This window comes from Lagenorhynchus albirostris, chromosome 17, assembly GCF_949774975.1.
Source record: "Lagenorhynchus albirostris chromosome 17, mLagAlb1.1, whole genome shotgun sequence".
NCBI classification, from domain to species: domain Eukaryota; kingdom Metazoa; phylum Chordata; class Mammalia; order Artiodactyla; family Delphinidae; genus Lagenorhynchus; species Lagenorhynchus albirostris.
Genome location: NC_083111.1, coordinates 75,744,416 through 75,759,398, shown reverse-complemented (window position 1 = coordinate 75,759,398; position 14,983 = coordinate 75,744,416). Strand labels below are relative to the sequence as shown.

The window sequence follows — 14,983 nt, the reverse complement described above, 5'->3', positions numbered from 1 at the left end:
AAGAACGAAGTTGGAAGACTGGTATGTTCTCATTTCAAAACTTACTATAAAGCTATAGTAATGGAGAATGTATGGTACTGCCTTAAAAGGTAGACATAAAGATCAATGAAATAGAATTGAGAGCCCAGTTATCCATTATAGTCAATTGATTTTCAAATAGTCTCTAACAAATGAATATCCACATCAAAAAAATAAGATGGGCCCTTTACTTTTTGCCATACACAAAAATTATATCAAAATGGATCAGAGAACTAAATGTAAGAGCTAAAACTGTAAAACTCTTGAAAGAAAACGTGAAAGTAAATTTTCATGATCCTGTATTACATAATGATTTCTTAGCTAAGATACCAAAAGCACAAATGAAAAAACAGTCAAATTGGACCAAGTCAAAGTTTAAAACTATTGTGCCACAAAAATACCATCAAAAAAGTCAAAATACAGCCCACAAAACAGAAGAAAATATTTTGAAATCCTATTACCTGATAAGCAACTTGTATTCATAATACATGAAGAACTCTCACAGCTCAATAATAAAAGGACACATAACCTAATTTTGAAAGGATAAAGGATTTGAATAGGCATTTCTCTCTAAGAAAAACAGAAAGTAAGCCCAAGAAAAGAAGCTCGACATTATTAGTTATTATGGAAATGCAAACAAAAAACACAATGAAATACCACGAACATACTCCCTAGGATAGCAGTAATCAAAGAGATAAGCAATATCAAGTGTTGGTAAGATTGCAGAGATATTGAAACCCTTACAACTTTCTGGTGGCAATGTAAAATGGTCCAGCCACTTCGGAAAACCACGTAGTAGCTCCTCAAAAATGCTGAACAAAGAGTTACCATATGACCTGGCAAATCCATTCCTAGGTAATACCCAAGAAAATGAAAACATATATTCATGCAAAAATGTGTGTTCACAGCAGTATTAGTCATAATAGCCCCAAAGTAGAAACAACCCCAAAGTCCTCAACTGATAAGTGGACATATAAAATGTGGTATATTGTAAAATGGAATATTATTCAGCAATAAAAAGCAACTTGAATGAACCTTGATAACAGTATGTTAAGTGAAAGAAGTCAGGGCAAAAGACTACACATACTGTACGTGTTTTATATGAAATGTCAAAAAAACCCAGGGAAATCTAGAGAGAGAAATTAGTGGCGATGTAAGCCAGAGGAGTGTGAGAAGGTAGGGGAGCCAAGTGGGAGGGACCGCTAATGGCTATGGAGTTCCTTTGGGGGATGATAAAAATCTAAACCAGTTGGTAGTCATGGTTACAAAACTGTGAATATACAATAATCCAGTGAACTGTATACCTTATGGGTAAACTGTATGGTATCTGAATTATATCTCCATAAAAGCTGTGTAAAAAGAACAAAAACTAATTAGTGGTTGCCGAAGGTGGGAGAAGAATGGGGAGTGACGGCTGTTGGTTACAAGGTTCATTTTGGGAGGCAATACAAATGGCCCAGCTGAGATTAGGGGGACAGCTGCAGAACTTTGCGAATATACTAAAAGGCACTGAACTGTATACTTTATATGAGTGAATTTTATGCCATGTGATTTATATCTCAATAAAGATATTAAAAGGAAAAAACAACACACTGGAGGCAGAAACACCAGATGGAAGCACTTAAGTAATCCCAGTACGTGGTAAAGATGGCCTGGAGTAGGGAAGTGGCAGGAAGGATGGTGACAGGTAGATATGGAGTTATTTATAATGCCTAATTTTATTAGAAATGGTAAAATATTGGATATGGGGGTATATGAACAAAGTCAAGAAGTTTGACTGGTTTCTGGAAGATAAGGAGAGTAACAAAGTGACATCATGATTTAATCAATTTTGTACAGGTCGAGTCTGCAATGGTCTATAGCACACAAAAATTGAGCTGTTGTAGAGCAATCAGACATAGGAACTGGAAATTCAGAAGTTAAAGATATGGATACAGAAGTGGGAAGGAAGGCTGCACACATTACAGAGAAGGGTGTGTCATCCCAGCTGGCCCTTGGCAGGCTCCTGGCAGATAACCTCTGAATCCCTGGTGGGTTCTGCCTACTAACAGTATGCTCCTTACCATTTTACTAAAAACGTGTGATTAATAAATTATTTTTAAAGCACATTCTAAATAAAATGTGCTACCTAAATGACGAATATTGGCCCTGTTGAAAAGTGTTAGGAGGCAGGACATAAAATTGTATGTGGTTAAAAATTGATTCATGGGAAAAGAAGATAACTGAGGCCCTATTCAAAAATACAATTAAAAATTTAAAAAGAAAAATAAAAAAAAGAAAAGCATTGCTCTAAGTAAAGTTAGGTAATTTACAATGGTGCCACGAAAACTAGAATTAAAGCCTATTTTAAACATCATCTGTGTAAAAGTACATTACAGCAGATAGTGTAGTTAGGAGGGAAAAAAAAACCCCAAAAAGCAAAAAAACGGAATCTGAGTCAATCGCATCTGAGGTTAAGCCTGAATTTACCCAATCGGGCTGACCAGCTATGTGATTTTAGACAACTTCTTTAAATGTGAGGTAACTGTTTCTTCTGAGGTCAGATAGACACTATTGACATACACACTGTAGTTACAATTTTATTGGTCTTTGAAATAATGTTTTAGATCAGTAGGGAAACCAAATCACATATGGTAGCTTATAGATTAAATTATTTTTACAATTTTACATTTTAAACTAGTCACTAGTAAATTATCACTTCAACTCCCCACCTGAAAAGTGAAACTATTATAACATTAACACCAACACTATCACCAATTGTGAAGAGTAGAAAATTGATTAGAATTCTAATTAAATATGTGTAAATGGGATTTCTCTAGCCAGTAAGTTTAGGATCTATCTAAATGTGTTAGCCTGGAGAATAGGAAAAAAGTCTTAAAATAAAATCATTAAAAGTAATTTATTAAAAATTCAGTGGGTTCTCTAACTAGTCAGAGATGTACTCTTCAGACATATTTGCCCAAATATGCTAATATTTATGTCCAAGGTTAATCCTGGGATCACTGTTTGAATTATAATCTTTAAGAAGTAAGTGTCCATTATTTGAAGACTAATTAAATAAATTCTGGAACACGCATATAATGAAACATTATGCAGACATGAAAAAGGATGAAGTGAAACTTTACATATGCTCGTATGGACAGAGATCCAAAACAACCTAAGTTAAAAAAAAAAAAAAATGAAAGGTTATGAGAGAGCACAGGACTTTCAGGATAACTAAGCAAGGAGCTCAGCAAAGCCTTTCCATAAAAAGCAACAGTAAAGGCTGACCAAACAGTTAAAAACGACCGCTTCGGGACTCTGGAAAGGAGAGTGGGAGTCTGTGGCAATCTTATGCTCCCACCCCTCCTCCCCAGCCCAGATGACGCAGAAGTTCCACGAGGATGGGGAAAGCCGTGAAAACCAGTGACGGATGTTCACGTAATTTTGAAGAAAGTGTGAAATGACTCCATGCCCAGCAGCACTGTCAACATCAGTAGCAATTCTGATAGCAAATGAATAGAGGAGACCAGTCAATCAGCAAGCCGAATAATCACGTTCTGGGTGGGGCGAGCAACAAACAGACTGGCCAATTAGCCAGAAATTTAACAGCCTGGAGAGCCTCGATAAGCTCTCTGCACGTCTCCGCCTGCTGAAGAGAGGGCTATGCACACGTACAGCAGAGAACGGAGAAAGCTAAAGTGCCCCGCACCTCCTCGCCTGTGTACGTACAAAGGAGACACAAGGATTCCTGGCAGAAAGGAGAAGCCAGGGCAGACTGGAAAACTGAGTAGCCTTTGGATGTACTCCCCAATGCACACCCAGTTCCATCAGCAGAGGGGGGAAGCCTTACTGACACAGGTGTCTGAGCACACCCTCTGACCAACCACTGGCTGATCTCTCAGCAATGCTGACCCAGAGGAAAATCCTAGCAGGCCAGGCTTCAAAATAAAAGTGAGAAGGAAAAAAATTAACAAAACTTTAAACCATGAAGGAGACAGACTGCAGATTTAGTCCAACTAAATTATTAAAGGAAAAAAAAAACCTGCAACAATAACCCTCTGGGAATAAAGTGAATCAGAATCCGATTTACTACAATACATTACTTAAAATGTGGTGTTCTCAACAAAAACCTAAGAGACATGAAAAGAAACAGGAAAATGTCACCTATACCCAGGGCAGGAAGAAACTGCCTAGGAGAGGGCCCAAATCTGGACCAGCAAAAAAAAAGAGATTAAAAAAATCCACAATAACTACAATGTAAAGTTAATCAGAGGAGCTCAACAGCAGATTTAAGATGGCAGACGAATGAATCAGTGAACTTGAAGTTAATTAAAAGTATTCAATCTGAAAAACACAGAGAAAAATGGATGAAGAAAAATGAGCCTCAGAGATCTGTGGGGCACCATCAAATGTACCAACATACATATAATGGGAATCCAGGGGTTGGGGGTGGTGGAGGAGGAAGAGAAAGGCAGAGAAATTTTAAAGAAACAATGGTTGAAAACTACCCACACATTTGAAGAAAAACATAAACCCACATATTCGCTTGAGATAAACATGTACACCACAGTCAAATAGTGGAAAATCAAAGGTAAAAAGAAAGTCTGAGCAACAGCAAGAGAAAAACAACAGATTACATACAAAACCACAAAATAATTAATGACTCTTCACATCAAAAATAGTAGAGGCCAGAAAATAGAAGAATGGCCTCCTACCACATAAAAGAAAAAACCGTCGACCAAGAGTTATACACAGGTATACTCCGGAGGTATTGCAGATTTGGTTCCAGACCACTGCAATAAGGCAAATATTGAAATAAAGCCAGTCGTACGAATTTTTTAGCTTCCCAGTGCATATAAAAGTTATAGTTAACACTATACTGTAGTCTATTAGTGTGCAATACCATTATGTCTTAAAAAAAAAAGTACTTACCTTAATTAAAAAATACTGCTAAAAAATGCTAACCATTATTTGAGCCTTCAGTTGAGTCACAGTAGTAACATCAAAGATCACTGATCACAGATCACCATAACAGATATAAAATTAGTAAAAACATTTGAGATATTGTGAGAATTACCAAAATGTGACACAGAGACACGACGGGAACAAATGCTATTGGAAAAATGATGCCAAGACTTGCCTGACACAGGGTTGCCATAAACCTTCAATTTGTTAAAAAAAAAAAAAACACAAAACAAACACAGTATCTCTGAAGCACAATAAAGTGAAGCGCAATAAAAAGAGGTACGTTTGTAAGCTAAACTTTAGGATATAGGTGAAATAAAGACATGCCGAGAAAAAAACTTTTTTTGCTAGCAGACCTATGTTACAAAAAAGACTAAAGGAAGTCCTTCAGGCTGAAAACAAGTAACACCATATGTCAACTCTATCCGCATAAAGAAACAAAGAGCACCAGAAATGCTAGATGTGTGCTTTAACAGAAACGTCTATAAAAATACTGTACTACAAGCCAATATCCCTCATGATTATAGATGTAATAATCATTAAACTATTAGGGTTTTTTATATGTTTCCAGCAACATATAAAAGGGGTTACATATCACGACCAAGTAGAGTTACACCTGGGACTGCAAAGCTGGCCTGACATCTGAAATCACAAATGCAATACGCCGTTATTAACAGAATGAAGAAGAAAAGCCACGTGAGGGGCTCAATGGACAGAAGAGCAGTTAGCACAGCCCAACACCCATTTGTGACTAAAACAAACCAACAAACCCAAACCTCTTACCACCAGGCACAGAAGAGAACTTCTTCAACGTGATAAAGGGCAGCAAAAGAAACCCCACAGTTAACATCACACTTCACGGTAAAAGACTGAAAACTAGGAAAGGGTGTCTATCCTCACTTCTACTCAACAATGCACTGAAAGTTCTAGTCAGTGTAATAAGGAAGAAAATAAAATTAAATAAGAAATTAAAGGCATCAGATATGAAAGGAAGAAGTAAAGCTTTCTTTATTCACTGATCACATGATTCTGTATGTAGAAAATCCTGATAATTCCATTAAACACACACACACTGAAACTAATAAACACATTCAGCAAAGTCACAAGGTACAAACAAGATCAACTGCATTTCTATACACAAGTAACCACCTGAAAATGAAATTAAAAAAAAAATTCCGTTCACAATAACATCAAAAAGTATATAATACTTAGAAATAAATTTAACAAAAGAAATGCAAGCCTGGTATCCTGAAAACTATAAAACACTGCTGAGAAAAAATTTTAATATCTCTTAAAAAAATGGAGAGACATTTCGTGTTCATGGACAAGAAAGTGCAATATTGTTAGGATGGAAAATTACCCTCAAATTGACTTATAAGTTCAATGCACTATCAAAACCCTAGCAAGGTTTTTTTTTGTTTTTTTGGTAGAAATTGACAAGCTGAATGTAAAATATACATAAAAATGCGAAGGAGCCAGAACAGCCAAAACAAGTTTGAAAAAGAAGAACAAAGTTGCAGAACTTACACAACCTGGATTTCAAAATTTGCTATAAGGCTGAAGTAATTAAGAGTATGGTACTGGCATAAGGACAGGTATATAAATCAATGGAACAGAACAGAGAATTCTGAAATAAATTCATACATTTATATTCAGTTAATCTTCAACAATAGTGCCAAGGCAATTCAACAGGGACAGAATTGTCTTTAACATATGGTGCTGGGACAACTGGATATCTACATAGAAAAAGATATATGTAGATCCTAATCTAACACCATACACAAAAAGTAACTTCAAGTGGATCACAGAGTTCAATCCAAGAGCTAATACCATAAAACATTAAGAAGAAAACACAGCAGAAATTCTTGGCCACCTCGGGTTAGGCAAGGAGTTTTCTGGCCAGCTCAGATTCAAGGTGAAAGAAGTTGGAGCCTACCTCTTGGTGGAAGAGTGAGAAGTGATGGGGTGGGAGGACGGCTGCTGCTACCTTTGGAGAACAGAGTCTGTCCTACTTGGCTAAGCCGGCACTCCCTCGTCCACACTGAATGACCACAAGGACATTAAACCTCTCCTTGGTCTTGTCAGTTACAATTTTTAAAGTCATTTATATAAGTATCTGATTCTTACCTGTCTCTCCCATTATATAAACTCCATAAGGGCAGGGGCCATGTCTTCTATTAGTCCACATGTGTCTATCAAATAGAGAGCACTCAAAAGCTCTGTTTTTAAACTAAATGAATAATAGGATCATCACACTGGCTTGAGGGAACTAATGAAAACTCTGTTAAGCTCCCAAATTAAAATACTTAATATGGTCCTATGCCCTGGCTTTTCCAAGACAATCATGATTTAAAACGTCCTTTCCCTATAAATGTGACAGTCTTCCTCACAGATAACATAATCGTGACACATGCTACAGTAGGTAAGTCAATCTACTACACCACTGGGAATCGCTGAACACAGTCTTATCCCAGACAGCTGTTTGGCAGATGTGACAGTTTCTCTAAAATAAACTGTCTGAAGAACCAATGTGTTCAAGTTTTTGTTTTTTAAATCTAGAACATGCAAATTATACAAAAGACCGAAATTAACTTTTGTAATGGAAATAGGGACAAATTCTCTTCAAATTATCACATTCTCAGCAATGTCAGGGTGTCTGAAAAGGATTAAAAAAGACCATCAACTGTTAACAAAAACATAAACACCCACACAGTGCCTTCCTCTCTGTGCCCGCCGCTCCGACACCATCAAGCATTCCTCACGCTGCACAGAAACCACGTGCTTCTCCCCTAAACCACACAAGCCTCCTGTGGGGCTGCGCTTACTCACGCGACACACCACAGAGCACAGCGCTTGGCACGTGGACCGCACCAACGAGCTCGCGCTCGAGAGCAACGAATTTGTGAAGTGACTGAGTGTCACAGCAAGGCTCAGGGCCTGAGACCCCAGAGGCACACCAGTGACTGTGCTCTTCAACTTTCTTGCAGTATTACCTAATCTCTTTAAAAATCCCTGGCCTCACAGGTAAAGAAGGAATGATGCCAAGTAATTCACAGGGACACTGTAACAGACAAAGCGCTATGCAAATAACAATTACTGATAAGAACTGTCAAGGATTAAAACAAAGGGAGGACTTTAAAGTACAAATTAACTATCAAGAAAAACTGTACTCACCGGAATGAGGAACTTTTTGATTTCCTCCAGAGCATGTCCCATCCGGGCATAGGCTTCTGCTGGCGGGGCAAACACTTCAATCAGAACATGGAGATCATCATTGAGGTGGAAGTACTTTGCTTCTCCACTTTTCCTCAACTCTTCTTCCTGAAAAAAGAAAAATCATGTTTAAAAGGGTGTCACTGTAAGAAAAGAAAAAGAAAAGAAAAACTACCCGAGCTTATCTGGCACGTGGTTATCACAAGAGGTTCACCCAACAGCAAACACCACCTAAGGAAGAAAGTTTCAAACATAAATCTGATCTTGCTGTCCCCAGGCCTTTATGGAGACCCCAAAGGCTTCCTGCTGCTGTGGGAGGGGTCTCAAGTCCTGCCTCTGGCCCAGGAGTCCTCCGGCCATCTCCCCAAGGCCACGCGCTCTGCAGCCTACCCGGCCCAACCCCTCCAGGCACTGCAGAGAACCGCTTCGTGTTCCTCAGACTGGCCAAGCAACCAAGCTCACTTCTGCACTGGCTACCCTGTGTGCCCCTGAGCTGTCACAAAGCATTTACCACTATCTAAAATGCCTTACTTTTTGCTCGTCCATTTTCTAATTTTTCTCACTTAAGGTGATCACCATGGAGCAGAACCCATGATTGTCTTGTTTGGGGCTGCATGCTCCTTGTCTAGAAAAGTGCTTGGTAGATAGTAGATGCTCAACAAATATTTTTGAATGAATAGGTAAATATTATTTATTCATTTCTATGTTCATTTGCTCATTCATACAAAAAACCATTTCTACATGCCAGGCACTATATCTGAGAATAAAACAATGAATAAAATAAATGAAAAATTTTGTTATAGGATTTTATATGATTATGAGAAACATTTAAAAAAATTTTGGTGGATATAATGAAATTCAGGGGGGAAAAACCCCAGATCATTAAGAGACCACTAACTTTGCTCCATTATCTTTTTCTAACAAGCCTTTGTTAGAGTAGCAATTACAGAATCGGGTTCTTTTAATAGTCTTTGTTCTCAACATTAAAATCAGACAGAGAGATTAAGATTAGTAGGAACCTACACCTAGAGTGATTTCTAAACGGCAGGAAACCTTCCTAGCCTCTCCAAAACCCACCCCGTAAGAGAGAGAACCCATGAATTCCTGGCAACAGCACCTGTTGATTCCAAAATTAGCCAAGAGGATGAGGAGGCACACAGGCCCTTGACTTCACCCCTTAAGGCTTCAACTTTTGTTACTTAACTAATCTGAATTTTTACAAAGAAAAGACATATCAAAATAAAGAGCATGAAAAGGGCAGGGGATTTAGAGTTAGATAAACCTGAATTTTAGCCATGGTGGTCACCAGGTATGTGTGTGAGTTTGAACAAGTTATATGTAATCCAACACTTAGTTTGCAAAATCAATTTGGGGTTAACACATGTATATTAATGTAGGTCCACTGAGAAGACTACAAAGGCAGCTTGTGTAAAGGTCTGGCCCAGGAGACAGTGTATATATAGTGCCCAGGACACTGCCTTCTACGTGTCAGGCACTCAGTAAATGCTAGTTTCCTTCACATTTATGGAAAGTGGGCCAGAAACTGAAAGAAAAGAAGAAAAATATTTTTGAAGGGAGAGCAAACATAAGCTACCATAATATCCTACGCATTTCCTTCAAAATTTGTCAAGTATGAAAAGGACTATTGGGACTTCCCTGGTGGCGCAGTGGTTAAGAATCCGCCTGCCAATGCAGGCAGGGGACACGGGTTTGAGCCCTGGTCCGGGAAGATCCCACATGCCGCGGAGCAACTAAGCCCAAGCGCCACAACTACTGAGCCGGCACTCTAGAGCCCGCAAGCCGCAACTACTGAGCCCGTGCGCCACAACTACTGAAGCCTGCATGCCTAGAGCCCGTGCTCCACAGTAAGGGAAGCCACCGCAATGAGAAGCCCGCGCACCGCAACAAGAGTAGACTCCGCTCGCCACAACTAGAGAAAGCCCACGCGCAGCAATGAAGACCCAACGCAGCCAAAAATAAATAAATTTAAAAAAAAAAAAAGAAAAGGACTATACTTTCATGCCAATGGTGGACTAGTTCTTGTTCTAATCGGAACATTTTCAATCATTTGATCTGACTCTGCCTTTCACAGCTGAAGTTTTAGAAACTGGATTCTATGCACAGTAGTTCATCTTTGAAAGCATGAACTACTGAAATGAACATTTCCTATCTTTTTCTAATATGGCACCAAACTAATGCTTTTAATGAGAGGTTATAATTGTTGATTCATAGGCAAACATTCTCATTGCTATTACAAACCTAAGCTGGAACAGGAAGGCCTTCTTACCATAACCACAGCAGCTCCATAGACTGAGCAGTTATGAAATGGGTTACTTCTTGGGTTAATGATGAGAGGCAATGCAGTGTTTGGGGAAGAACACAGACTGTGTTTGAAGTGCTGCTTTCAAACCCCAAATCCAATGACTGGTGACGTTACCTTATCCCCATCTTGAAGAGGTGATTTTAAAATGGATAATAATAGCGTGGTACCTACTGCTCAAAGGGTTGTTGTAGTAATAAAGGAGTGATTATAACAGTCATTAGGAGTTATTAGTAATAAAGGAATTGTAGTAATTCGAAAGACACAGGAAGTCTTTAGAATTATGCCTACCACGTAATAAGCACTCAAATGATAAATATAGTAATGATAACTATTATTACGTAACAACAGTATTAATTATTCTATTATTCTGTAATATAGATGAGGTGGGCAAAACGTCTAGCATGTTTGGCACAAACTGAAGGCTCCACAGACCGCAGCATTATAGTGATTATTGTGCTACGTAACCACCTGATACCTGTCAGCAATGACTCCTATAATATCGTCAATGTAGCAAATACAAGAAGAAAATGATTATGTTCACATTAGAATTTAAATGGTGAACACTGAAAATCTAAAAGGATGAGATTTTAGTACTAAGGAATGGAAATCTCTTTAGAAATAAACACTGTTAACTGAGAATTTTCTGTAGACTAAAAATTAGTAAAAAGGATCAACTGAAATCAGTATTCAAGAGTTCAGGCAGTGAGGATCTGATTACGATACAGCAGATGGGACACCTGTCTACTTAAATTATCACCTGTGGTTACTGTCAGTGAAATGCTTTTGAAGGTGTAACTGATGGACCACCTGGCACAGCATGACGGGCGAGGAGGAGACACGGTGGGCCGGGTGGGGTGAAAGGGGCTGTTCCTACTGTACTGAAGAACTTAAAGAAGGACATGACAGACTCAGCACGCGGCATTATCAGTCCAAGACCCACAGAGCCAGAAGCATCCCGGAAGATTCTACTGCTTATGGCCACAGGCTGATGGAGTCAACAGACCAGGCAGAGTTCAGGCGTGTGCTAACGACCAGCACGTTGCCTGGTCATCGCTATGGGAGGCTTAGGACGGTGTCCGGAGGACAGTGAAAATCTGGGAGCTGGACTGGCAACATTTGGAAAGATTCAAATAACTCTGAGTATACAAACGCTAAAGTCCCACTGAGCCTTCCACACTGGCAGAAGCCTGTCTCGAACAGCCAAGGTAGTTCCTTGAAAGGAGATGACAATTCTCATGCTTTACTACTGCTACCCTTTATCACCTCCTGGCCTAAGATCAGATCCCTGCTTGCCCCAGAGATGCAGAGAACAAAAGAGCTAAGCTAAATCTAGAGGAGAAGGCTGCGTGAGTATAGTAACTGTAACGTCTCCTGGTGTGTATGCACTGGACGCTTCCTCCCAGTCTTCCCAGTAAGGATCTGGAAACTTTTACTAGAATGACTGCACACTGAGATGAAGAAACACTCATGCAGTTTGAGGATTCACAGACTAGGCTCTGAGCAACTGCTGCCCCACTGAAGGCCGCCGATGGAAGTGGGGTTTAGGGGGCCGAGAGGTGAAGGGCTTCTGCTCCCAGGCCGTTGACCGTGGGCCCAATGGACTACGCTACTTCCTCAGTTTCTAGGTGTCTTGATGGAACGTAAATGATCAGCCACTTGCAGAATACCCCTGTTGACTTGCTGACCCATGCGGTCAAGGACACAGAAATGAGAGGATTAGTGAAGGGGTGATAAGTGGTCTGGGAAGAGGCCCAAGTGTGTAAGAACAGGGAGCCCCACGTGAGGCAGAGCATGCACTCAGTGACCAGGCAGCCAAGGGGACCCACTGCAGCAGACGTCAAAGCACCTCATTCCCCAGCCACCTCAATGCTACTCAAAGGACTCATGAACAAAGTACCTATGGTGACAGGGAAAGAGGTCTTGTTTTTGTTTGTTTGTTTTAATTTTTATTGGGGTACAGTTGCTTCACAATGTTGTGTTAGTTTCTGCTGTACAGCAAAGTGAATCAGTTATATGTATACATATATCCACTCTTTTTTAGGTTTCCTTCCCATTTAGGTCACCACAGAGCACTGAGTAGAGTTCCCTGTGCTATACAGTAGGTTCTCATTAGTTACCTATTTTATATGTAGTAGCGTGTGTACGTCAATCCCAATCTCCCAGTTCATCCCACCCTCACAGGGAGAGCGGTTATGCATTACTCCACAACACAGATTCCCCTCAAAAAGGATTCCAGGCTACTGCCACTGCTGACTGTCTAATATGCCAGCAGCAGAGAACCACCACCAGCCCTTAAAATGGCAATATGGCCTGGGAGGACCACCCAGCCCTGCTATGCTATTTAGCATTCCTTTCATTAAACGCACAGCCAGGCACTTGCTAGTTTTGGACATATAATCTGGCTAAAGACTTGCCATCCCTGCTTCCCTTCTACCTGTAAAAGGATCTTTGGGGGCCCTGATCACTGCCGCCAGAGCACAAAATGTTGCTTCTCACCAAGGAACTCCCTAAATAACAAACAAGAGCAGCACAAAGTCTATGGGCTTCACTGGTCATATCATGGACCTCATTACCAGATGGCCTTCCTGAAAACTTAATTAAGATATCAGCAAGGATGGGATACTTTCCAACAAGATACACATACTTTCTGACCAACTGACCAATATACAGTTCCACTTGCTCCTACTGCCAGAATAGATGAGTCAGGGAACCAGAGTAACATCATTTGAGACAGTGATGTTTAGTGAGCAGTCAACCTAACCTGGCCATGCATTAGAATCTTTTAAACACCTACTGGAAATTCATTTTGAGGTTTCACCCTAAACAGGTTGGTGCATGGGACTCTCTCTCTCTCTCTCTCTCTCTCTCTCTCTCTCTCTCTCTATATATATATATATATATATATATACACACACACACACACACACATAATTTTGGCCACGCTGCGCAGCATGCAGGATCTTAGTTCCCCGACCAGGGATTGAACCCATGCCCCCTGCAGTGGAAGCGCAGAATCTTAACCGCTGGACCACCAGGGAAGTCCGGGACTCTATATTTTTAAACAGCATCCCATATGAGTCTGACATATAGCCATGTTTTAATCAAATAATATAATGAACTTCCCTGATTAATCCAATAACATATTTAGTTTCTCTGAATCTCACTTTTCTTACATAAAATAAGGAAAATATTATGTATCTGTCACCATTTTTCCAAGGATAACATGGAGTAATGCATGTAAAATGTCTCACAGAGTACCTGACTCACAGTGGCTGCTCAATAAACAAATGGTGGCTTTTTTTTTTAATTATAAAAGCTACTGTTAAATGGACTTTTTTGTGAGGAGGCTGGATTTTGTCTAAATAACTTTTTTTCTAACACAATCATTTCATGGAAAGTGATCACTCAATGTGGATTTTGTTCTCTGTAGTATAAATCTTTTTAATAATGAGAGAACAACAAAGTAATAATAGAACTACATAAGCGACAGCACATTATGAAATGTGAAAATTTCTTTCAGAATTGGTATATTTAAGAAAGTGATCAATAAAAGTAACTCAGTAATTTTAGCTTATTTAGAAGAGGAGGCAGTTATGTGAATACATGCACGAAGAACAACTATGTGTTAGAATAGGAAGTAATTATTAAAACATTTACAATCGGGAAGACATATGGGAACATATGTTTATGTATGACTGATTCACTTTGTTATAAAGCAGAAACTAACACACCATTGTAAAGCAATTATACCCCAATAAAGATGTTAAAAAAAACAAAACAAAACAAAAAAACATTTACAATCAATTTTAACTTGGTAAAATGCATAGGATATCAAAAGAAAGGCAAAAAGGGCAAATAAAAGCATATACTTTATAAAGTCAACAATATGAAACACAAGCGTAGAAAAAAAGACCTGAAAGAACTAATCTAAAATGCAAATAGTAATGGTGAGACTATAGATAACTTTCACTTCTCTTCATGGTAATTTCAATACCACTGTACTTTCTAGAAGGTATTGCTTCTAGAATCAAAAGCACAGGTGCTACAATTCCACTCTATAAATAAAAATAATAGTTACAGATTTGGTTTAAGATACTACATATTCTGAAACTGGCCAGAGCGACCGAATTTTCTAAATAGTATCACAAATATATCACTCTATATAGCATTTTCACATAATTTCATTTGAGGTCCTAGTTAGCTTTTATATCATATGTACTAATACCATGGATGATCTAAAAGTACATTATATAACGTGACTAAAAAAGTAGCCATTGTTTATAATAAGTATTACCTTTGCCTTGTCTCTCATGGAGCCTTTTCCAAGGATGGACATTTTTGTCAAGGTTTCTTCTTGCAAGCGCTTCAGAGAATTGCCACGTGGCCCCAAAAGTTTTCCCACAAAGTTGAACTAGGAGAAACAAAAGGACAGATTTGTAACATTCATATCTGAGGAAAATAATTTATTTCTTGAATTTTAGG

General features: G+C 39.1%; 1 protein-coding gene across 20 annotated transcripts in view; it reads right to left on the bottom strand.

Annotated features, from left to right (window-relative positions):
- The window catches only part of KHDRBS3 (KH RNA binding domain containing, signal transduction associated 3), a 201,825-nt gene that overhangs the window by 103,290 nt on the left and 83,552 nt on the right, over positions 1-14,983 (bottom strand). For all 20 annotated transcript variants that reach the window (XM_060127369.1, XM_060127370.1, XM_060127355.1 and 17 more), the window contains exons 3-4: positions 14,796-14,912; positions 8,140-8,286 (exon numbers count right to left, since the gene is read on the bottom strand). In XM_060127369.1, coding sequence (XP_059983352.1) covers positions 8,140-8,286; positions 14,796-14,912 — 264 coding nt within the window. The remainder of the gene's footprint in view (positions 1-8,139; positions 8,287-14,795; positions 14,913-14,983) is intronic.